Source organism: Myripristis murdjan, chromosome 9 (genome assembly GCF_902150065.1).
Source record: "Myripristis murdjan chromosome 9, fMyrMur1.1, whole genome shotgun sequence".
NCBI lineage: Eukaryota > Metazoa > Chordata > Actinopteri > Holocentriformes > Holocentridae > Myripristis > Myripristis murdjan.
Window position 1 is genome coordinate 20,759,239 of NC_043988.1, and position 24,201 is coordinate 20,783,439.

Here is a 24,201-nt window from a genome sequence, read left to right on the forward strand (position 1 = left end):
TTTGGTTTATTAGTAATTCACTCATGGTTATAATAAAAGCCTCAACATTTTGTGTAATTAAATGCTATGTGATACAAATAAAGTATAATTGTTCAGATGAGTTGTGGTGTCCTGTTATACTGCTGAACAAATAAGCAACGGTAAGAAGGGATGACATTCCTGATGTGCGTGACTAAAGGAAACAGCTTGGCAGAAAATGAGCTAACTTATTACTGTGGCTTAATTGTCATAGAAACAGTCTGGACAGCTATTATCACTTTAACTTATCAACACATGAGATTTTTGGCAGCCAACACAGAGAAACCCATTTTGTGAAGCCAAAAAGCAAGCAAGCCACTGAACTGAACAGCGTAGTGAATGTTACTCTTGCTTTGCTAAAACTACGCAGAGCCTCAACAACATTGACCTATTTAGAGAGAAAACAGAGGATACTTTATCTTCATGATGCTCCTGCAAATCCTTTAATTTTTTTTTCTTTTTTTTCCCCTCTTCTCCTAAGGGCTGGTACTGCTTTGATGCCATCTGGTCATGGCTTTAACAATATTTGCAATGCCATTTTGACACCGGTGGTCAGGAGCCCTGGGTGCTGAAAGGATCGTCATGAGGTTATGTGTTTCGTGGGAGTTCACGTGTGTGTTTGCTAAAGCGGGAAGAAGGAAAGGCAAAAAGAGAGAGGGAGGGGGCATATAAATAGTGGGACTGTACCAGGAAGGTAGAGACCATCCTGGGGCTGCAGTCATTTCCCATTGAGTGATGGGATCTCCTCAGACATCTAGTGGACCAGCTTACTTACGCCCACCTAGGACATGGCTTATCTCCTCCTCTGATCCTCGCAAATAGGCACTGCGGTAGAAATCTGGCAATTTTGAGAAGGATTACTTTTGCAGCCTCCTCATCTACCTGAAAGCTACTCAGATCACATTCAACCAAACAGACTATGGGTGTTTTTACAACTTGTATATCCGTGGTATGCTATATCTGTTTGGTTGTGATTCTTAGCGCAAGCGGTTGTTTTCTTCATACTTTAAGATCTTATTTAACCTCATTTTTTCTAAAGCTGCGCAATAAAAGATTACATTAAGAGAACCTGAGCAATTTTGTTCCCGGACAGCAAAATCATGGCGTTAGGAAAGGGCATGAGCAAGGCAGAACTGAAGCGTCTGCACACGCTCTTCCATACCTACGATGCGGATAATTCGGGGGAGATTGAAAAAAATGAGTTCCTCACCATCTGCCAGGAGCTCCAAGTCCCAGCTGAAGAGGCAGAGAACATATTCAACCGCCTGGATATCAACAAAGATGGCACCGTGACCTTGGAGGAGTTCATCAATGGGTTCCAGGACCGCCATCAGGAGCGAACGGAAGATGTGGAGCCAGAAAGCCCAGAGGAGCCACCCGTGGCAGAGGAAGAGCCTAAAGAGAGTCAGGACAAAGAGTTTGTATCCAGGTCAGATGTCAAAAGTTTTCAATATATGTATAGTGCATGGTATATTGCACAAGACATGTACATGTTTACCATGACAGGTATTATGGGTCTGCAGGGTAAAGGTCTCACTCAACCAATCCACCTGATAACCCAAATGAGAAACTCATTTGGAACTGCAATATTCATATTAAAATAGTAGATTGAGATAAACGTTATGAGAATGTTTGAATACAGGAACTAAGTCCCATCCACATCTACAGTGATGACTATTAACTAAGATTAAACTTCTAACAGAGAAGGGTGATCAGAAGTGGATCGCTCATGCAATGATCACAACATCGAGTGTGAAAACTTGAGCAACAATGTGTTGTTATAGTCAGTAGCTGCCCTCACTGCTCTAGATGTGACTAGGCCTTTAAGCTGTATATAACCTTTCAAAGAACATGCCTGTCATTTGTAGTTTGGCAAAACTCACATGTTGTGGGCAAGATATGCCTAAAGGCACTCTGATTGGTGCGAGAATTTGTTGGTCTGTTGCCCGCTCATTAAAACACCCTTTTATTTGACACCCAAAAAAAAGCCCTCACCCAACCATAACCCTAACCTTAACAATGTGGGCGTATCTTGCCCAGAACTCCAGTGGAATTCATAGCAGCGCTGCATTGAAGTGTTGCGATATGTCGCTATGCTGTAGTGGCTTTAGCCAAAGTGAGCTTTTCTACTTAATTTATGCACTAGAGAGCAATGTCTAGTTTTCACTGATTCCATGCTATTTATTCCAAAAGAGGAATTATGTTTACATTATTTATAGACATAGAGTCCACTCTTGGACACGAACCTTTTCCACAGTAACTATTTTTACATGAAACAGCAGGTATGTTCAGGTGTTACTAATGAGATTAATTCAGGTTCCATTTGAGTGCACATGCCTTAACAATACCAGGACCCTGCCTCTGTTGGACGTCTGCGCCATGTTGGCATTTCACTGCTACTGTACTTGTACATCAGGCATGTGACAAATAAAACTTGAACTTGACCAAAATGGAGCCTCATGTTATTAGTAACACCTGTGTTTACCCTGCTATGCATGTGAAAATGCATTTTGGCAGGTCTAGTTCACTGCCATACTGTTCATTTCCTCCCCCTCCTCAACAATCTTCTGTGGATGTCGTGCTCAGTACCTTAATGTCACTCGTAACCTGTGTTTACCCTGCTATTCATGTCAAAATGGCTGCTGTGAAAAACGTCTACTGATGTTGTCCAAAACAGTTTTGTTATGGCTGACAAATTTCCAGTGTCGCACCCAAATATGTGTTTGCGAACAATATTTGGGTGGCTGTAAACATGTAGCATGGCATGTTCCAACAACTGAGATTTGTCATCCAAATGGCTCACGACCACAATGCTCCAACAGAAAGTCTAACACGTCCGAATGTTTGGGCTTTTTGGCGACTTGTGTAACAACTCCAGCGACCTGTGTAACTGACTGTCATACTGTTAATTTCTTCACCTCTCCTCCGTGATCACCTGCAGATGTTGTGCTAGATCTTGAAAGATGGCACGTGCTGATTTGTCGGGGTAAAACATGTAATATGGCCTCTCTCAGAGCCAAGACATGGCAGGAATTTTTGTCACTATGAACAAATAATGTGATATGAATGGCAACAGACAGAAATAAAAGTAGCCTGATCTTGGCATATAAGCTCATCAGTCATTTTAAAAAGAGATTTCCACTGCCAATTAAAAGCAAGGTTTAGATGATAAACCAATGACATGGTTTAATGGTTTGTTCATCAATTTTGGTCAATTGACACTGTCTTTGTGTCTGTTTTTGACTGACAAGAAACATGGTCATTAGTCACTCAGGCATTGATATGATTCAATAAATCAGCTGCTGCTTCTTATAAGAACTGATTAATTCTAATACAGCTACTACCAGGACTCTCCATAATACTCCTGTAGATGGAGTGTAGTGTGTGTGTTTGTGTAATAGAAATAGATGGGAGCAGACATATGAATAGAAAATGAAAGGCAGATAGGGGAGAGATAAAGTATTAGTACACCAAAGTCACTGCCACCATTTTCTGGATTCCTTGCAAACATTAATTGGTTAATTTTCTACCACAAAGACAAGTGCAAAAGATCTACAGGGCAAGTCCAATCAACATTTATACACAGTGAAAATTTGCTTTTAAAGGCGCCACAGGTGGAAATAAGAAATGCCGTGTTTAAAACACTTTGTCTCTGGTAAGTCAGAGTAAATTCACTGTGTTTTCAAATGTCGCATAACCAGGCGGTGTCACAGGTTGGGTGGTTATACAAGATGCTGATTATGAGCTCCTTTGGATTTAGAAAGTTTATTCATTCCATTATGGGCGCTTCTGTGCTGGTAGTGCACCTTGGCTGGGCGCCCAGACTTCCTTTGTTTAACTTTCAGAAAGGGAGACACACACGCACATGCACACGCACACGCATGTATGCACACAGGCTCGCGCAGGTATGGCTAACACCTGAGTCAGATCAGCAGCTTCTATTTTTCCACAGCCATTTGCCGCAAGCCATCCAGGTATTGCTGATACAAAGGCAAAACACGATTGGAAATACCCATGTTTTGATTTTGATCAGTTTTGTGGCCCAAACTGTATAACCTCTGGGATCGTCATTCGGTTATGTATATCCTCACAGCTGGCGCAATGCGTGGATAGACATACAGCTCTAACTTGGATAACAGGCGCAACTGTGGAGAGCAGAGGATTTTATGGTTGCTGACATCCCTGCATCAAAAGGCTGTCAGTTCTCAGCGTATAAGCTGTCTGATGACTCACTGGTTTGTCTGAGTGGTCATTTAAAAGTTCTTTTCCTTCTCCTCCAGAGTAAAGGGTATGAGCGCCGAGGAGCAGGACCGGCTGCGCTCCCTCTTCCGTGCCTACGACGTGGACAACTCCGGGCAGATCGAGAAAAATGAGTTTCTGATCATCTGCGCCGAGCTGCACGTCTCCGCGGCCGAGGCCGAGAGGATATTTGACCGGCTGGACGTGGACAACGACGGCACCGTCACCCTGCTGGAGTTCATCAGCGGCTTCCACGACCGCTACGGGGACGAGATGGAGGGAGGAGTGGTGTCCGCCGCCTGGGAGGACTTCGAGACAAGACTGGGGGACCAGTCCAAGTTCATCCCAAAGTGAGAGAAAACACCTGCCCTGGATATATGGCTTAGATTGGTTATGATTAAAGTACCAAGTGCGTTTCCTTTTCTCAGGTGAAACAATAGGCGATTAGATCAAAGTTAAATTACAGCCCCCACTCGTAGGGAACTTTGTTAGGGGACAGATGATGTATGTAATTCTGCCAGGAGGGCATATGGAGAGTATTGTAACGTTTTAAATACAGAATAAGTCCAAAGTAGTTTATGTGAGGCCAGGTATGGCATAATTCAACCTTTGTTGTTAAACATACAGGTATCCTATTCACTCATACAAATACTCACAGAAACATGAAATACTCACATGAAACACAATGCTACATGTCAAAAGTATGTGTATGTGTGTATCTGTGTGTGTGTGTGTGTGTGTGTGTGTGTGTGTGTGTGTGTGTGTGTGTGTTTGAGTGCCTGTAAGTGTCACACACTCTCATACAGAGTGTCGAAGAGCATCTCACTACAAACAGAGAAAAAATATACAAAAACAAGTGCTCATTCTGAAGACTCAGACAGGAAGTCCTGTTCATTATTCTGTGTACATTGACAGTGGCAGGGCATGCCCCTTTTATGCTACTTTGTTATCTCTTCTTAACAAAGTATTAACATTTGTTAATACCAGTGTATCATCCTAATTGTTCCAATATAACTTGGGCTGGGCAATATATCGATATTATATGACATGTTTGTTTGTTTGTTTGTTTAACTGACATAAAGTCAGTAAAAATAATAAGACAAATAAAATAAGTCATAAATACAAGATTTAAAAGACAGATGATGACAGATAATGTTACCTTATTACTCTTTGTGCACAGCACTTTAATTTTACTCTCAGTCCAATAAATGGTTGGCTATTGAAAACCATAGATAGTGACACAAAATAATGTCTATCAACTTTATCTTATCTTTAAGAGACAAAACAATATCTTTAAGGTACACAATGCAAAATTGCAGATGGTCAATTGGAGTGAGGTTCATTAAGACTCAACTGTACAAAAAAAACATGGAATAAGCAGAGGCCTCTCTTCAGTTGACGCTCTGCAGTTTTTGTATAGTGTACGTTAAAAACACAAGTCCGCGTGATCATTTTCTTCTGGGATTTTGTATGTTGTAATGTAACGTAAAGTGTATTGCAGTGAAGGAATGCAACTCTCTGAACTTATTAGACTGTTATAGATGTTATTTGTCCGTACCCGCTTGTGCATCATAGCCACGTCATTAATGATCAACAGTTATGGTTTATCGAAAACTTTATGAAAGAAGCAATAGTCATCCCTATGACATTGATGCAATATTTGTTACAGAAGAGAGAGAGAGAGAAGAGATCATTCATTTCTCTAGAGGATGTTGTGAACTTAAACTAATGACGCTGACAGTGAAAAATGGCCAGTATAGCAGTGTCAATTCATGATAATTCAATGTGGAGCTATAAATGAAACTAACCTTGCTTTATTTGTGAAATCTGCTTGTAGTGGGACACCTTCCTGATAAGCTTGTGAGATGTGACACTTCCACACACTCTTATAGCTTATGTAATGCAAAGACTTAACACAGATATATGCATTTGTTTCTTGTATGGAAGCATTGTACGTGTTGTGTTTTGTGTGTGTGTGTGTGTGTGTGTGCAGGTGTTTAAAATCTTTGTGTGAGAGTGTTTCGTCCTGCATGCTGGAGTATTTTTCAGTATATATTTATGGGCGACCATCAGTTTAAATCATGCCCTTATAGATACTGGCACTTTTTGATCCTCTTATTGATGCTCTGCTGCACTGATGTGATGGCGTTGGGTTGCAGCAGTGATTCTGTATAATTCTCATACACCAATCACAGGTTGTTGCTGTGATTTGTGATTTGATCTCGTTTGTGATTGCGGCTTCTTTTTTGACCTTGTGCCAAGCAGGTATCAGGATGTTGTTCACTAATGTGAGGTGGGGAGTTAGCTGAAGTTGAGGGCCATGATCATCTCACCAGATAAAAATATCAATAACCGGAATTAGGTATTATACACAACTAATGCTCTCTGGTTGGTTGTCAAGTCAGTTGGGGACAAGAGTTTAACTCCAAATTGAGATCGTTCCCATTTTGAAAATATGACCCTCTCTCTTGTCAGTGATGAGATATGGTATTATGGGTTGTTATTGCTGTTTACTGAGGACAGTCCTGGATTTGAATCTCTGCCCTGGTGTTTTCTGTGTGTTCTCCATTTGTTTGTGTGGGTTAATTTCCTCCTACAGTCCAAACGCATGCAGCTCATATGAATTGGTGACTATAAAGTACCCAAAGGTTTGAATGTGTGTGAGTGTGTTTTGTCGGTGTGTTAACATTAAATGCACCTGCTGGGTGTGCATACCCATTGTGGCCCCCCGATTTGGACCCCTACCCAATTTGGAGCACGCCTGCACGCTTGGTTAGGTTGGTGCTTCAGGTTAGCCCGGTGGATGCATCTCGTATCTCCTGATGTGATGGACTGTCTGCCTGTCCATGGTGTTTCCTGTCCTCTGCCCAGTGCATTCTGGGAAAGGCTCCCACCACTTGTGACCCTGAATATTGAACGTGGCAATGAACATTATGACATTTTTAATCTAAAGGGACAGTGATCATGTTTTATAATAGAAACCTGACGTGCATTTTGATGCAATCTAGTATTACCGAAGCACACAATGGCTGCAGTTTGACTCGTATCAATGGATTAAAAACAGAAAAAAACAAGAATGCTATCCTAACTGGACGAGGAGGAGATCTTTCGAGAAACTTAAGGCAGCAGAATCTACTCAAGCAGTCAAACGCTGCATTAAAAGTAACACTGGGGTTGCAGGTGTTTCTTGAGATTGCTGTGATTGCCCCCTTCCATGCTTATCTCTGTTTTACCTAAACTGCAACCGTCTGTATTATTGTAATAATAGTTCCGGTATTTTCTTAAATTTGGCCCACTCTTTTAATCTCTTTGCCCTGATGGAAATCCACAGTGTTTGGGTGGGTCTTTATATCTTTGTGTATCTGTGTGAGTGTGTTGGTTTCTATATGTTTGTGTGTGTGTATGTGTGTGTGTGTGTGTGCGTGCGTGTGTGTGTGCGTATGTGTGTGTGGCCCCGGGCCTGGCATGGGACCGGTCCTCGCGCTGCCATGCTGTGTCATCTGGGACATTGATTGTCACAGTGGTGCCGTCTTCTGCTCAGCTAAATGTGCCTCCTTATCTCCCAGCAGTCGGAGTCGTTATTACATCAGTCAGCTGATAGATCATTTTTCGGAAAATACACAACTCACTGAAGAGAAGTGTTTGTTTCTCAGGGGAGGAAGGGTGTGCATATGTGTGATTATGAGAAGTGAGAGCAATGAAAAGTTCAACAGGGAGGGTGGTAGAATGAATCCATTAAACAGTATGGCACTGTATATTCTTTCAGTGAGTACAGGAATATATAAATGATCGGGGAATTTCAGCAGCCCCACAGTGAACGCCATGTTAACGCCGGAAAAAGAGGTGAAACAAGGAAATAAATAGGGATTTGTTCCATCTCACACTGAGATGCTTCATGAGTGTGATGATGTGAAAAGTCCTGGAATCATGAATACATCACATACTAAATTTAAAAGCCACTACACAAGTACATCATGATTTAGCTTTTGTTTTTACAACATGGCTTCCATGCTTTCCCAGTTGCATTTTTGTAATTTTTATTTTTAATCCTCCAAGAGTATTACTTTTGTAATCTGCTTTTTATTTTTATCTTATTTTACTTAATTGATTTTTTTTTTTTTCTATCACACTGGTCAGCATTTGGTTTTGACAGCACTATCCATTTTCATCCATTTTCAAAGCCGTGTGCCTGTGAGGTAAACATTTCCCAAAGTGATGTGTCCTGCAGGTTCCCAAGAGACCACGGCTAAAAAGAGTTTTTGGTCTAACCCTGGGGAGACTGGGCATCCTGGTGGTCAGCATGACTTTTGTGTGTGTGTGTGTGTGTGTGTGTGTTCGTCTCTGTCTGTTTGGGTCTATGCATTTCTGTATCTGTTGGCCTATATGCTGTGTTTAAGAGTCTGTTTTTTTCAGTTTGTGTGTAACTCTGAGTGACGCAGCCGCCTGCTGTGTCTCACCTAACGCTGTTGACAGACAGGAAGCAGTGTCTATATGCTTTAGGATTACAGCCTGGCCTACCTGTCAGACAAAGACACACACACTCACATCACGGATTCATATGACCCAGTTTTACCGTTGGGATGTGACGCAGGAGACTTAATTGCCATAGAATAATGTTAATGACTTCACAACTCTATAAATGGGACAAATTGTATAATTGCACACACAGAAACTAGACTGAAGCTGTACTGCCTTTATGAGCCACTGTGTTTTAGAAAGTGTTCGCCAAGTTGTTCATACTTTTACTTTTTGTTATTGAATTGTGGTGGAATATAGGAAATGCTGTGACAATGGCAAACAAAGTAAGACAAAATTAAGTCTGACCTACATTATTTTATGTGTGTGTGTGCTTGTGTGTGCTCTTCACAGTCACACTCAGCTTTAGTTAAATGTTTTGATGCCCCGTGGCCTTTCTCTGCCACTTACGTGGTGCCACATTCTGGCTTATTTTCTTTTTGCATATGCTCTATTTAATCTACATTATGTTGTCCCAATTTCACTGTGTAGTTTGACTTTACATTTCTGCAGTGCCAAAAGTGCTGCATCACAACACATAACAATCAACGCCTCAGTTGGAGAAGCTTCATTTTGACACCAAAAGTACATAAGAGAAGCTCACTCACCAAAATGGCTGTTAGTATTGACAGTTATGAACAATAATATATTTTTGTGTTAGTTTGAAACCCCTCATGAAACCAAAGAAACGAACAGAATCATCCAACCCTGAGTTTCTGTAAAAAAAAAAAAAAAAAAAAACTGTGGGGGAACACTGCTTGACATGTGTATACACTGCTAAGTTGAAATCAAATCAATCTTTTTTTTTTTTTTTTTTTTTTTTTTCTTTCAGGAATGAGCAGGCGGCTGCCCTATACCAGAACATCAGTCTGACCGAACCCAGACTGGTGCCTCAGTTTGAGAGAATCATCACAAACTTCACCAAAGAAATCAAACAGCACCATGCAGAGATGGAGAACCTGGCGCTCGCTGTCAAACGGTATGGAAACACACACTGTGACGCAAGAGAGGCTCCCTCTTAACAATGTGTCGGATACTTAACTTGTCTCAAGAATAAAGAACAAAGTCCAGGGGTTGCTACTACTGTATATTCTACATGCCATGCAAAATACTGTGTGTCTGCAATCACAAACACTAGGGTTACGGTTAGATGTTAAATGTGTAAAAATCTAGTTATTGAGCTCTGTGATGTCACATAGAAACCTTATCTCTCTGAAAGTTAAACTCCACCATAATATTATAGACGTGTAACTATAGATATGCCAGCTGATTTATTTATTTATTTATTTTTAATATTTTAAAGTGCATGGAAAGTATTTGGCTTGGTCATAAGGTCATGAAGCTGTCAATTAGAGACTGCAAAATGAGACCTACAAGGTTTCTGCAGTAAAATGACTGATTATATTGCTGCCTTGCTTACAGAGCACAGGACCAAGCATCAATGCAACTCAGTGAGATGGAGGAGGAGATGGACCAACGTATTCACGCTGCTGAGAGGAGGGCACGGCAGCAGGTGGGACAGACACACACACACACACACACACACACACACACACAAACACACACTGCATGAACACGCATGTATCACTCCCAAAACACAAATACACAGTCACACATGGCCACACATGACTTTGTGACTCATTGAAGTCCTTCCTCTGTGCCAAATATGAGTTGGCTTCCAGGGAAGACTTGGGAATGTGGCTTGCTTTAGTATTCCAAGCTATCAAGGTATCCTGTTTTCCCTGGAGTGTGTATAGTGTGGTTAGGCAAAGCGATAAGCAGGGTGGGTTTGCTCCGCTCTTCCCTCATGTCAAACAAACACATACAGCAGAATATCAGATGACTGACCTGACCTCAGACACACCTCCTGATCAGGTGGAGTGTGTACATCAGCACGGCTGCACACCCTGGATTTGAGATCTGAAATGTCAGATAGGAGGCCGGAATGATATGTATTGGATTGGATTGAAAATGATAAGACTGTGTTAGTGATGATAACGATAGGTGCTGTGTAGATGAAAACGATGATGATCTATAAAGCATCAGACTACACGCTTTTTGACTCATGTTTCCTCACTATGACATGTATTTTAGGAAACCCCACCATGGCTCTGTGACATTCATTTTTAGATGACCTGGGACTAGTAGTTGCTATAAATTGCAGTTTTTATTTTTAAACACTTTGCAGCCAAATGGGTGCTATTCACTACCTCGTCATTAAGAAAATAATACATTTTTTGTGCCAAGCCCCGCCTAATTGGCACATAAGCAGGCTCAAACAAACCATAGAGAATTTGGAAATATTATTTACTTTTATGACTCAGTGAATATTGGTACAGTATTGTGAGTCTGTGTTGCTGGGTTAGCTGTGTTGCATCACAGTAGATTTTGATGCCTTCAAGGCCTTTGATTTGAAGTTTATTCCATGAATTTAAACCTCTGTGGAAGTCTGTGGTATTTCCTGGAATCTGGGTCAAAACAGATTAAGTGGCATGGTTTATAAAATGATTAGTTGTGATAACAAAATGTTGCTTTCCATGACATTAACTGAAAAGTATTTGTCAAATTTGTCAACGCCTGACTCAGAGACAGAGCTCTTTAAAAAGTTGCAAATGCTGATAAGGACCAGTGCTACAAAACACTTGCAGGTATCAGATTTGTTTTACTCTCTTAACTTTGTCCTCGTCGCTGACGTTGCTGGTCACCGTGCAGCTTTTCAAAGCCTACTTTCACTCTGGGGAAGCGGTGTTGTGTGGGGAACATGAGCCACATCTTATCACCCTGTGCATGAGTCTGTGTGTAAACTTATGTAAGTGTTCTTCATTGACTCAGCTAACTCAGGAGCTGCTGTTTGTTTTGTATTAGAAAAGCACACATAACTAGAGGGCAGTCACCTGCACTCTCTCACACTGTAGTGTTTGTGAGAGAGTGTGTAGTGTGTGTGTGTGTCTGTGTGTGTTTTTGGGAGCTGCCTGATCTGTATGCTTCCATGTAATGTCAAATACTCGGTCAGTGCTGATTTGATGCTAGTATTGATGCCTTAACGATTAACACCCACCCGTGTCCATCATTGGCTCAAAATCCCGCCCTAAAGTAGTACAGATTGTTTTTATCTCTGGAACATATTGTATACTAATGTTGGTTCATGATAGTTATGATTGTTTTATATGTCTGAGAAATGTAGGATGTTCAAAGAGCGTGTGTGTGTGTGTGTGTGTGTGTGTGTGTGTGTGTGTGCGTGCATGTTTGTAGGAAACCAAGCGAGCAGACACAGCACTGGATGAGTTGAAAAGAACTTATGAAAATGAAGTGTGTGAGCTGCAGTGTAAGATACAGAGGATGAAGGTGGTAAGTGTTTTTATATATTTGACTGTCATGCATCACACTTGTGTCCTCTATAATGCATCAAAATTAAACTCCCATAGTCAAATTTGCAATCAACATGCTCATACACTAACATATAGAATCTACCTGTTTTTTTATAACTTACACCAACAACTAAAACTTCAGAGTCGCTTCAGAATGACTGTGATTTTGGGGGCTTTGTACAAATAAGCACTTCTATAACCTAAGTGTGAACACTTTTTATTTGAGTCTGCCTTGATCATCTTCACTGTGAGCATAGTCAGTGATGATCTAGGTGTATGCTGCATCTTGGACCAGGACTGAGTGTGGTAACCATCTTTTATCTCATCAGGTGGAGGAGAAGTACAAGAACATCACTGTAAATGATGAGAGCCCAGCTTTGAAGAAGAGGATAAACGAGCTGACACTGGTGAGACTACATCTCTCTTGACTAGAGACGACTACACAGAGGAATGAGTTTAGTGCAGGTTTGGGTTGTGTTTAAACATTCAAAGCTAAAGCCCAACCCTAACCCTATCAGAGACAGAGGAAAAAACTCTGTCTCTGTAGGGAGGGACTGTGATGGCAGGTACAGTCAGCCAGGTGACAGTTTGCCAACTGTGAGTGAGTCTCAGCACAGATACTGTGTGACTGCTGAACAATATCAACACACCGTCCTCCTCCAATCCACCACTCACTCTCCATTGCTGTTGTAGTTCACTGGGAATTTTCCCACACAGCCGATTTGACAGAGGCAGGCAGGTCACCTAGCTCCTGTTTGTCATTGCAGCTCGCTGTATTGTGGCTCAGTGAGACACAGTTTGGCACGGCATCTTGCTAATGTGCTATCGGCTCACAGCTTAAAGTTTCCAGTTGGAACTCGCACCTGTGAACTTTGGTTCCAGTTTGGCTACCTGGTATTCTTCATATGACTGCATGCCCCGAACTGTAACGTTCATACTGGGACAGTCTTGACTAATTTTTGATGTTTCTGTTTTAATGTCATTTGTGTCTAGAATGGTAATCCATAAATCCCAACAAACATCAGGTGCATCAGTTTTTTTTTTTTTAAACTTCTGATGTTTTTCTTTCTTTTCCTTCTCTCTCTCTTTCCTTACACCCCTCTCTCCCTCTTTCACTTTCACCATCTCTCTGTCTGTCTCTTTCTCTCTACAGGAGAACCAGAAGATAAAACACGAGCTGATGAGGTCTCAGACCAAAGTTGCCTGTCTGCAGAGCGACATGGACTCACTGAAGACAGAACTAACTGATCAAAGCATCAACAACGAGCGGTCAGCTTTTTTGAGTTTTGCTTCATTTTGTTTTGTCTTGTTGTTTTTGGTGTGTAATTTGTTTTCACTGTGTTCTGTCCAGGTTATTTGACATGACTTAATTTATGTTAACTTGATCCATTGTTGTAACACGGCTTCATTTACTGAGCATGATTTGGAGGATTTTGCAATTAATTAAGTGTGAGTTGACTTTAATAGGCCTAAACGTTTTACCTGACCAGTCAAAAAGCCAACAGCATTTTCTGTAGCTCACATTATTAGTCATAAATCACTGATTAGGTGAGTCAAGTTTATTTACATAGCCATTTATCACAAAGCATGTGTCAAAGGACTTTGCAGAGTATGAGCCTACCTATAAATAACTATAGTCAGCAATCAGTCACAAAATGAAGTGATGCAGCACAGCCTGCAGCAAATAAAACAAACTACAGGACACAGCCTGAACTAACCGGCACTACCAGAAAACACCCAAGAGACAGGATGCAAAACAAAGCCAACTTTATTTTGATCCAGTCCCCAAGCTCATTGAAACATGGCAGTACTCTGCTCACGTGTCAGATGCATGGACTTACCTGTGGTCCAGAGTTTAAGGAATTGTTGTAAATTTATTTATTTTATTTTTTTTACAGCTATTGCCCTGCAGTGTAGCGGTGCACAGTGCTGTGTTGTGCCAGAATGACTGATAGAGTTTTAATTCATGTGGTGAAAAAGAGAGAGGACTGTTACATAATGCCAACACAGACCAATCAAGCACACACACATACACGCTCGCGCTATACATCCTACATCGCTAAGCATCCTACAGTGTAAACCTAGCACTGCCTCCCAGGTAGCAGAAAGGCAGAGCCGGAGGCCACGCCCCCTCAGACTGATTAACTGACCATTCCCAGGGGTGTTTACGTTTTGTCACAGCTGTAACAGGATATCCTGGTGTGACTTCACACACACAATGACACAATTCAGCACGGTTGCTTGGCAACAGGGCCACCGGGAGGGAAACATTAACAATCTGGCCCTTTGAACTGCCTCACATGTACAGTTATAATGTTATAATGACCCAGGTAAACTCTTCTCCTGAATGTGATAAAATACACAATCTCATCTTACTCAGCGTTAGTTTTCAAAGTCTCCATCTCAGTTTGAATAGCAGGAATGGAAATATTCTGGAATTTGTGAGTGTGATATGAATATGCTTTAGCTCAGCATGTTCACAGCACAAAGAGCATAATTAATTGTATAACAGGAATATGATAAGTTATTAGCTTTAATAGTGTATGCTGTAGTAGAATATGTTGACATGTTGAATTTCATCTGACTGTTTGGTGACTGTTTGGGCCAACATCATATGATGTTAAATTTTAACCCTACAAAGCCTGAACTATGAAAGAATTGGCAGAAAATTCCAATTTTTTGAAACTGAACCCTTTATTTAGTCCTAAAACAATATATATATATAAAAAAGAAAAAAAAAATGTTATTACACCACCTTTCTGGTGTATGATATATGATATGTACTTGAAGTGCCAATGGTCCAGGGTGAACAGGGGAAGTGTTCAAAGGTATTCAACAGTATTTTGGTCAAGTATTGATTAAACTGAAAATGAAAAACAGAATTGAAAATGTGTATCATATATGATACAAATGGCTTTATAGGGTTAATATCATAACAAAATTCTGTTTTAATTTTTTTTATTTTAAATTTTATTTTATTTAACCACTACTCATGCTGGTCAAAGCCTCACTGAGATTGAAATCTCTTTTGCAAAAGAAACCTGGCAAAGAATGCAGCATGAAAAAAGAATACATCAATATTTCTGTGGCTTCATAGGCCATCAGTTACACAGAAACATCTGGTTAAAACATAAAAAAAAAACCATAAATTTAAAATACATCTATTTTAAAACCTCATACAGTAAATTACAGATAAACATGCAGACTGTTAACTGTTGAATCTCAATTGCCAAACTTAAACAAATTGACCGGAGGATATAAAATCAGCTTTGGTGATGCAGTGGACATTGATAGAGTTGCCGTAAACGAGCACAAACCCTCTAAAAGTGTAAAATTCAATGTAGCCAGTCTCCTCTATATTCTTGTGTACAGTTTCAACACTACACAGTGGTGTTAGTGTGTTGTTCATGACTGTGTTTTGTGTGCAGAGACGAGGAGTTAATGAAAGCTTTCTCTGACGAGAGAGACGTCCTGGAGGCCCAGATCGAGGTTCTGCAGTAAGTCAGCTAGTCATACACACTCTCACACACACACACACACACACACACACACCCCACTGTAGGAAAAGATACCCCTTCACAGTTTGTCAAACAGCAAACAGCCACTAGTCACTGTGGAATTAAGTCATGAATGGAGTGATGAGAAAGAGCAATTTATATCACAGCACTGACTCTTCTGTGTCCTTCTGGTGTGTGTGTGTGTGTGTGTGTGTGTAGAACAGCCAACAGGAAACTCCATGACACCAACGATGGTCTGAGAACAGCACTAGAGAGGTACAAAAAGGTTAGTGCGCACGCACACACACACACACACACACACACACACACACGCTGAAAAACTCAAACTAATTGTTTGTGTTATAGATTGGTGGCAATGGGTCGGACATCAAGAACAGAAACAGAAGTAAAAGCGTGTGCTATCCATCGCCGCAGATGGCACAGTTTCCCCCACCGTATTCATTCATGGAGAGGTGAGACCACACACAAGATGCTGATGACTGTCAGGTGCACAGGTAACCGCCGGGGCAAAGAAAACATCATGAAATAGCTAACAACAATAAACATTTTTACTATTTGAGGTCTTGCATACAAACCTACCAAAACGTTTTTTTGAATTACTTCTTTTTACTTTACTTAACAAACTACTCTTTACTTTACTTCAAATGACAAAAATAATAATAAAAACAACAACAACAAACAAAAACAGACTAGGAAGAGGTAGATACATCAATGTTTAAACCTAGATCAGCCTATCATTAAAGAGAAAACGTGGCAGAGAATACATCAGATTAGTGTCTGCTGTACAGTGCAGGGCAATGCAAGGGAAGCTTTGGATTAACCAAACAAGGCAGTTAGCACATCAGGTTCAATCTGTAAATACCAGTTAAAGACATCCTGCCAAAAAGGGACAGTCTTAGGACAAAACCAAAGAGTATGGCCTGGAGCACCTTTTGAAAAGTCCCATTTGTCACACATATCGATAGATCAGGACACATTTTGTTAATCTTTTCCTTAGGGCGGTGTAATCTATGCATGACTTTGAATTGAATCTGCTGCAACCTGGCGTTAACTGAACCTAAACGGATCCCGTCCCTCCACACCTCCTCAGTCAGTCCCCACCAAGATCCCAGGCAGATTTGATTTGGTTTGATGATAGAGCAGTCATATTAGAAAACAGTAACCCAAATTTTGAAACAAGATGTTTAGAATCATGGTGTTGTTTCATTAAAGTGTGAAGAGTGTTCTTGACAAAAAGCCTGACTGACTTGTTTCTCTCTCTAAGTTCTTCTTTCTGCCAGCGCTCTGTTTTGTTTTGTTTTTTGTTTTGTTTTTTTTCTGACTCGCTTGATTAACAGTTGCAAAGAAGCAGGATTTCTTCTTGAAAAATGTAAACACTGCTGAGAAAAACAAATATTATCGCAGTCAAATCAGCCTCAACCTTAGCTTTTAGTTGTGCTGGAACTGTTGGAATTATGATCGCTGAATACCTGAGGCAAAAACGAGTGAATTAGTGACAACAAAACCCAGATTACCAGGACAGCAAAGGTTGACAGTTGACTGCTGGGAAAATTTTTATGATGATGCAAGAAAGGAAAAAGTAAAATATGTTTTACATCTATTTTGTTAAACAGTTGATTATCCACCAATTCCTGACACCTGGAAAAGTTTTGATTGTTTAAAAGTCGCATTTCACCCTTAATAGTTCAAATTCAAAACTTAGGATGAATATCCAGATACTTGGTCTAGAGGTCTTTGTAAACCAGGCATATCAGGTTTGGGCAGTGAGCACCACCAATGTAAATGTGATTTTGCATAAATACACAGCAACACACATCACAACTTTTCCCAGAACACAATTGCATATTTATTCAGTAGTAAGGTAAATGCTGAATGTGCATCAGCATTTATTTAAGGTGATCTCCAGCTTGCTTCAATGAGTAGCTGGGTCACAGGTTTCTGTGTTGTTTTGGGACAAAATTTATACCATTATGCTAATAATAAAACCCCAGCAAGAGATGACAGGGTGGAGAGGGTTGAGAGGTTCAGCCGTCTTTGGCGAACCCAGTTTTCTGTGGACGGAGATCTCGTTCATTGCCTTGAAGGAGTAATCTAAATATTTTGCTCATAATGTCTTGTGCAAAGAGAAGATTTACTGCCAGTGAGAGCCAGCAGATAATACCAGTATTTTATTTGAGCAAATAAATTGACAGTGGAGGATCTCAGTTAGAGACTGCTCAGAGGAAAACAGCTCAGTCTTGAGAGTATCCTTTCTGAGGTCAAAATGTGAGAAGTGAATTTACTCAGTACTGGGAATGGTGAATTCTGAATGATATACATACACATATATTTACATATATACATATACATATATTTCTGAAATGGTCTGGAACCAGGCAGAGTGAGGCATGTTATCATCCATAAGTGTCTGTTGTACATACTTTACATTATTACATTTTAAAGTGGTATCATTACAAACCCCAGTATTTGGCTCTAATCATCACAGGTAAGGACTGGTGTTTTTCTGTGTGACCGTGTGCTGCATACTGATACAAACTCACTTTGGTGGGTAGACGGACTGCTCTTGTACCTTGACAAACCAGGTTCAGGCTTGTCTGCCTGCAAACAACCACCCTGCTGAAGTGCCCTTGAGCAAGACAGAGTCCCAGTTCCAGCTCCAGGGGTGCTGCTTTGTAGCTGACACAGGAGAAGGGCAGCGCAAAACAAAAACGCCTTCCCTGCAATGTTCAATAATGGATTATGCAATTATTATTATTGTTCTCTCGTTATTTTCATTCTTATTCTTACAAATATGAGACCTTATGAAGGTTATTTGAAAAATGTCATGGATGTTACCCCTGGAGTGGCTTCCACTTACTTTTTCATGTCTATTTACTGCTTTTGCGTATGATTCTGACAACCTCCCTGATAATTTGAATCATCTCTTCTGCAGGTTTTCCCAGCGTATGGACGAGGAGCCTCTGTTCCCCCGCAGGCCCAGCGGTGACACCATGGCCTTGGCCATGTGTGACCCGGGCCTGAGGCGAAGACACAGCAGTGAGTGCGAAGAAGACAGCCTGCCTGAGAGCTACATGGACAGCGGCCTGTCGACGCTCAGAGGCTCACATGGAGGTTATGACTCGGATCAGGAGGTCAAGGGTCAAGAAGTAGAAGAAGAATTGGAAGAAGAAGAAAAAGCTGCTGAGGAAGTAATGGCAGAAGAAGTGGTGGCACAAAAAGTAGCAGCTGAAGAAGTAGTGGCTGAAGAAGTAGTTGCACAAGAAGTAGTGGCTGAAGAAGTAGCGCCCAAAGAAATAGTTGCACAAGAAGTAGTGGCTGAAGAAGTAGCGCCCAAAGAAATACTTGCACAAGAAGTAGTGGCACAAAAGGCACTGGAAAAAGCAGAGGAGGAAAGGGAGGAGAAGAAAAGAAAGGAGGAGAACAAAGTTTGCGTGAATGGAGTTAACTCTGTCTCTGAGGTGAGACGCCAAGCTCTCCCACATCGATACTGCAGAAGGACAGGCTTTGCTTGAAGAAATAGAAATATTGCATAGAAAGGACTGCACAGATTATTTGCTGGTCAAGTCATGCATTTTTCTGACACAATGCCTCACAAGTTTAGACAAAATTGCCTCCAAAAATGTGATGTGTACCAATAGCAGAGAAGCAGGGTTTTTTAATATAATACTAAAATCCATCTTTAAGATAAAAGTCCTAACTTTTCACAAATTGTTTCTCCATGGTAGCTGACTACAGCAGCGATGGAGGAGCACGTCATGACTAGCAGAGTGAAATTGTCAGCAATAGACCAGGTAAGTTAACACAAGTTTATTCACTGAAGTGGGACAAAATGTTTTGAGGTGACAGTAGGTTCACAGTAGCAGTATCTGTGTATATCTCAGAGTTCAACTGGAGCTGTGGCTGATTAATCTGGTTTATAGTGCAGAGTACAGAGTGCTGTGAACAGACTGCACTGTCAGCAGGGCCATATTTATGAACCTGAAGAAAAGAAAGACTTCTTAAGTGACATTTTTTCTTAACTTTGATCTGAACAAGGAAAATGAGTATTTTATTTATTTTCTTTTTGTGTTGCTTTCCAAAAAAATAAAAATAAAAAATAAGCTGCAATATTACATTCAGTGTAAATAAATATAGTTTAAAGTAAGTAAGTTAAAGTTATCACACACAAAGTTATCAGGTTTTGGGGTGTTTTATCCATTGGTTACTTTACGTAATATCTGACAAGAGGATTAATCATCCATGTCACCGGTTGTGTACTGATAAAGTCTTTCCTGGTATGCATACTAACCCTTTAGTATACAGTGTAACTCCCAACAAAAGTTGGTGTTGTGCTTTAAACCAAACACTAACAATAGGAACATAAAATACTGAGACACAATATAAAAATGAGATACACCAGGATGAAACATAAGATGCAATAAAACATACGTTTTTAGCTTTGGAAGTGACTTGTTCATGTTCACAGCTGGTCTCCGTAAGTACACATGAATTCTGTCTCAGAGTGGATTTCTCCTTCAGTGTTACAATTGTTGTGTGTCTGTTCCACAGCCAGCAAGGATGCAGGACATTAGATCGTCATTTGGGTCTGAAAACGGCTCCATTATGGACTGGAGGCGCTCTCAGTCACTCAGCATCGCCGACCGTGAAGCCCCACTCATACGAAAACCCCTCTCTGCCATCACTACTCAGGTAACAGAGACATGAAAGAGTGAAAGGTGGGAAAGAAGGGAGGTGATCTAAAGGAGAATAGAAAGAGGGATAATAATTTGGAGTTACAGTGCTCTGCCAGCTCTGAGGCCCCCAGCACAATCTCCTGACTTTACTGAGAAAGGGAGAAAGAAGAATTAATGAAACGAGATATCACATTGTTGAGAGAGAGAAGATGTCACTATTCAATAGATGATTCTAATATTTTCTGGGCCGCTATGAGATGTAAAAAAATTAAAGGTGAACAAAGAGGATGAATTTAAGTTTCAGAATTAAACATAGAGAATACAAACATTTGTCTTCTGCTGCATGGTTGTTCACACTGTTGTACTCTCTATGTCTCTGTAATTGCCTCTCTGTCATCTCTCTCTCTCCCCAGAGGAGGGATAGGGACAGGATTGCCCTGGGTTACATGACATTAGAGAAGGCCTACAGGATCGTGTTGGCTGGAGATGCTGCCGTGGGCAAGTCCAGTTTCCTGCTCCGCCTCTGCAAGAACGAGTTCAAATTAAACTCCAGTGCTACTCTGGGTGGGTGTGAGCAACTTGCTAGATAGATAGACTGACAGACAGACAGACAGCTTTAGTCATCGTCATTCCCACAAGATAACAAGTCAGTACACAGCAACAACAACATAATACTAAAAACCAATCACAGATTATTGGCAGGAAAAGGCACAGTGCCCAAACCATGCAAAATGTCAGTCATCAAAAAGGCGTTGAGTTAAGTACAGTACAATACACAACCAGTATGATAAAGTACAAGTCAAGTACAATACACAACAATAAGTCAAGTAAAATGTAAACCCGGTACAGATACAGAGGCAACTACCTGTGTTCATTCAGGAATTTAACTGTAGCTGGAACAAAGTAAAGGAGTTTATTTGCTGATTTGTTCAGTTTGGTAAACAGAACTTTTGTTTTCCAGCTAATTTATAATGCACATTGATTCAGTGATAACTAAAGCACACTTCATAAAACTACAAAAAAGTCAGCTTGTCAGCTAGTTGGCAGATTTATCTGTTTCAACTAACTGCTTGATGAACAGCTCCCGTGCTTGGTTGCTTGAATTCAGTGGCAAAAGCAGTGTAAAGCTGAGTGTGTGTGTGTGCTGTTGTGACCAGGGCTTTAGCCATCCATCATTTCCATCTAAGGGCAAAGTTTGTTTTACCAAAGAATTGTTTTACCAAAGTATATGTTGAATATCTTTTTATCTCATTTAGTTTCCAGTGGAAGGCTTGTTGCTGTAATGTTTTTGTCTTGTGTCTGCTCGGCGTTTCCAGGTGTGGATTTCCAGATGAAGACCCTCATTGTGGATGGAGAGCCTGCTTTGCTACAGCTATGGGACACTGCGGGACAGGAGAGGTGTGTGTGTGTGTGTGTGTGTGTGTGATCAGAGATAGAAGTAAAGGTTCATTTGTTTATGTGTATTGTTTATTATTTATTGTGGATCCCCATTAGTTGATGCACAAGTGACAGACCAGTATTCCAGGGGTCCGATCGTTAAAATACAATTAAAACATTTCAAAACAAAAACACAAATCTTTAATTTATAGTTAATACAATAAAAAACAAACATGCATATCAAGAACTACAACACCCAAATTCAAGAAGGCCATAGTCAAAGAATATGTAAAGTCAGAGAATCATGACTCCAACCAACACGAAAATCTCATAGCACAATTTCGAAACACAGCAAAAAATCTAAGAAGCCTGACACCTGACTGACATGAACCACGTTCTCCACCAACCTCAGGTTCCGCAGTATTGCCAAGTCTTATTTCCGCCGAGCGGACGGTGTGCTGCTGTTGTACGACGTGACCTGTGAGAGGAGCTTCCTTAACGTTCGAGAGTGGGTGGACATGATTGAGGTAATGACACCTTACACGTTATCCTCCACGACTCACACTGAAGAAATGGTAAACTGGCAAACTCACTGCATTTTGTAGCACTTTTCTAACAGTGCTGCTCTGCCAGACGAGCAGAAGCAGCTCCAACTGCCACTGTTTGTACTCAGATAATTAAACAACTAATTAGTTATGAAACTCAAAGTTGCAGCAGAATGCAGTTGGACAAGGCAACAGATCAAATCCATCTTTGCCAGACTTTGTTGTAAAGAGTGGACTGTGTGAGGACTTTGCGTATGGCAGTCACATTTTTAAATGTCAAATGTAGTGATCTTCTTTGTTTCTTTCTCACTGCATGCAGCAAATACGTAAGAGTTGGATGTTTAGTGTGTATTACATGTGCTCTTGCCTTTTAACATGGGCTCTTTGAAATGTGTGTGAAAATCTTTTGTTTCCACGTATGCATTTTTTGACACATTATCATATATTATATTTAGTATGGACACACTGGTATGGACACTTGATGTTACACCAATAATAATCAGCTTTGATTTCCTCAGTGAGCACAAACTGTAACATCTGTGTAGGCTGATGAAACAGTATTTAGTTCTGTTTTTAAGTTTTTCCTGTATAAAACAGTTATCTTCTGTCTGTGTCAGGATGTATCCCAGGATGATATTCCCATCATGCTGGTGGGTAATAAGAGTGACCTCAGACAGGAGGGAGTCAGCTGTGTCCCTACTAGCTACGGACAGAAGCTGGCTATGGTAAGATACTGCACATACTCTACTTGTGTGGACCTTACATTGACTACATTAATTTCTTAACCCCAAGCTTCAACTCTAAATGCCCCGCTTTAACCCTATCCTTATTTTCACCATAATTATAAGCCTAAACCCGCGTCCCAACTCCACACTGTCCACTTATGGAAGTACTGATCAAAATGTGCTCCCAACCCCAAGAGCCTTAAGCCGGTTCTGACAAATGTAAAAATGCAAGAAGACATACAACCCCAACATGCTCTCCATCTGCCCAGGCAGCCCAGTCATTTTCGATTTGATGATGTTTTACTGTTTTTCCCCTGACAGACGTACAATGCTCTGTTCTGTGAAACCAGTGCCAAAGATGGCTCCAACGTTCTGGAGGCCGTGCTGCACCTGGCCAGGTGAGATAATACAAAATATTTAGTCAACTGAGGTCTCAAAATGAAACCAGGGATGGGAATTCCCAGGTTTGTGGAAGAATATGCTCATAAATCTAACTTTTAAGGAGGACAATGTGTTGATAACCCTGTTATTGCCAGGGTAGGACCTCATGCTTATGTAACCTCTGCCACCTCTGTGTGAAATAGGTGCACCACCAATCAGTTATGGTTTGTTTACTTCAGAGCGGGCTGAATAATTCAAATAGAAATTAAATCAGTCATGTACGTATAGCCTACCACTGAAGACACCAAGCTGTTATATAATCTTAATGTTTACTGCCCTCTGGTGTGTGAAACACTGCAGTGTTACAAACCTAAAAGGTTGTTGCAGCAGGGAACTGATAGATTGATAGATAGATGAGCACAAAAAAGGGGTAAGGTGTCAAGCAGCAAGCAGTGAGCAGATGCATTAGGTTTCAGCTTTGGTTTCCCAAGCTGTCCCTTCATGGTGATAAGTACTATGTGGTTGTGATCAGTAGGTATAAAGTCCACTATCTTAGTTTTTATCCTCCATGTTTGCAAACACCCATAATAAATATCAATTAAGACTCTAAAATGCATATTACTGTTCTCTCTCTCTCTCTCTCTCTCTCTCTCTTTCTCTCTCTCTCTCTCTCTCTCTCTCTCTCTCCCCCACAGAGAGGTCACCAGGCACGTCAAGTTTGATGATGACAGCTATACCTCAATGAAAGGCCTGTCAGCTAACAGGCACAGACCACAAAACTTCTTATGCTGCACTTGATCATTTGATCAAACTGTTCAGAGTTTGGCCATCACATCTGACTT

At 40.8% G+C, this 24,201-nt stretch overlaps 1 protein-coding gene across 1 annotated transcript; it reads left to right on the forward strand.

Moving 5' to 3' along the window:
* The first annotated feature begins 4,305 nt into the window (after positions 1-4,305).
* On the forward strand, positions 4,306-24,157 carry rasef (RAS and EF-hand domain containing). The gene is made up of 18 exons (XM_030059304.1): positions 4,306-4,607; positions 9,605-9,751; positions 10,195-10,285; positions 12,025-12,120; positions 12,470-12,547; positions 13,294-13,409; positions 15,569-15,637; positions 15,857-15,923; positions 16,004-16,110; positions 18,591-18,804; positions 19,063-19,116; positions 20,207-20,347; positions 20,745-20,895; positions 21,648-21,729; positions 22,121-22,235; positions 22,871-22,978; positions 23,300-23,376; positions 24,055-24,157. The coding sequence occupies exons 1-18, from the start codon at positions 4,309-4,311 to the stop codon at positions 24,155-24,157; spliced, it is 2,115 nt and encodes a 704-aa protein (XP_029915164.1). The 5' UTR covers positions 4,306-4,308.
* Positions 24,158-24,201: the final 44 nt, after the last annotated feature.

Coding starts and splice junctions, on each gene's coding strand:
- rasef (XM_030059304.1), top strand. CDS start 4,309: ATGAGCGCCGAGGAGCAGGACCGGCTGCGCTCCCTCTTCCGTGCCTAC. Junction 12,548..13,293: donor GGATAAACGAGCTGACACTG/GTGAGACTACAT, acceptor TTCTCTCTACAG/GAGAACCAGAAGATAAAACA. Junction 15,924..16,003: donor CACTAGAGAGGTACAAAAAG/GTTAGTGCGCAC, acceptor TTTGTGTTATAG/ATTGGTGGCAATGGGTCGGA.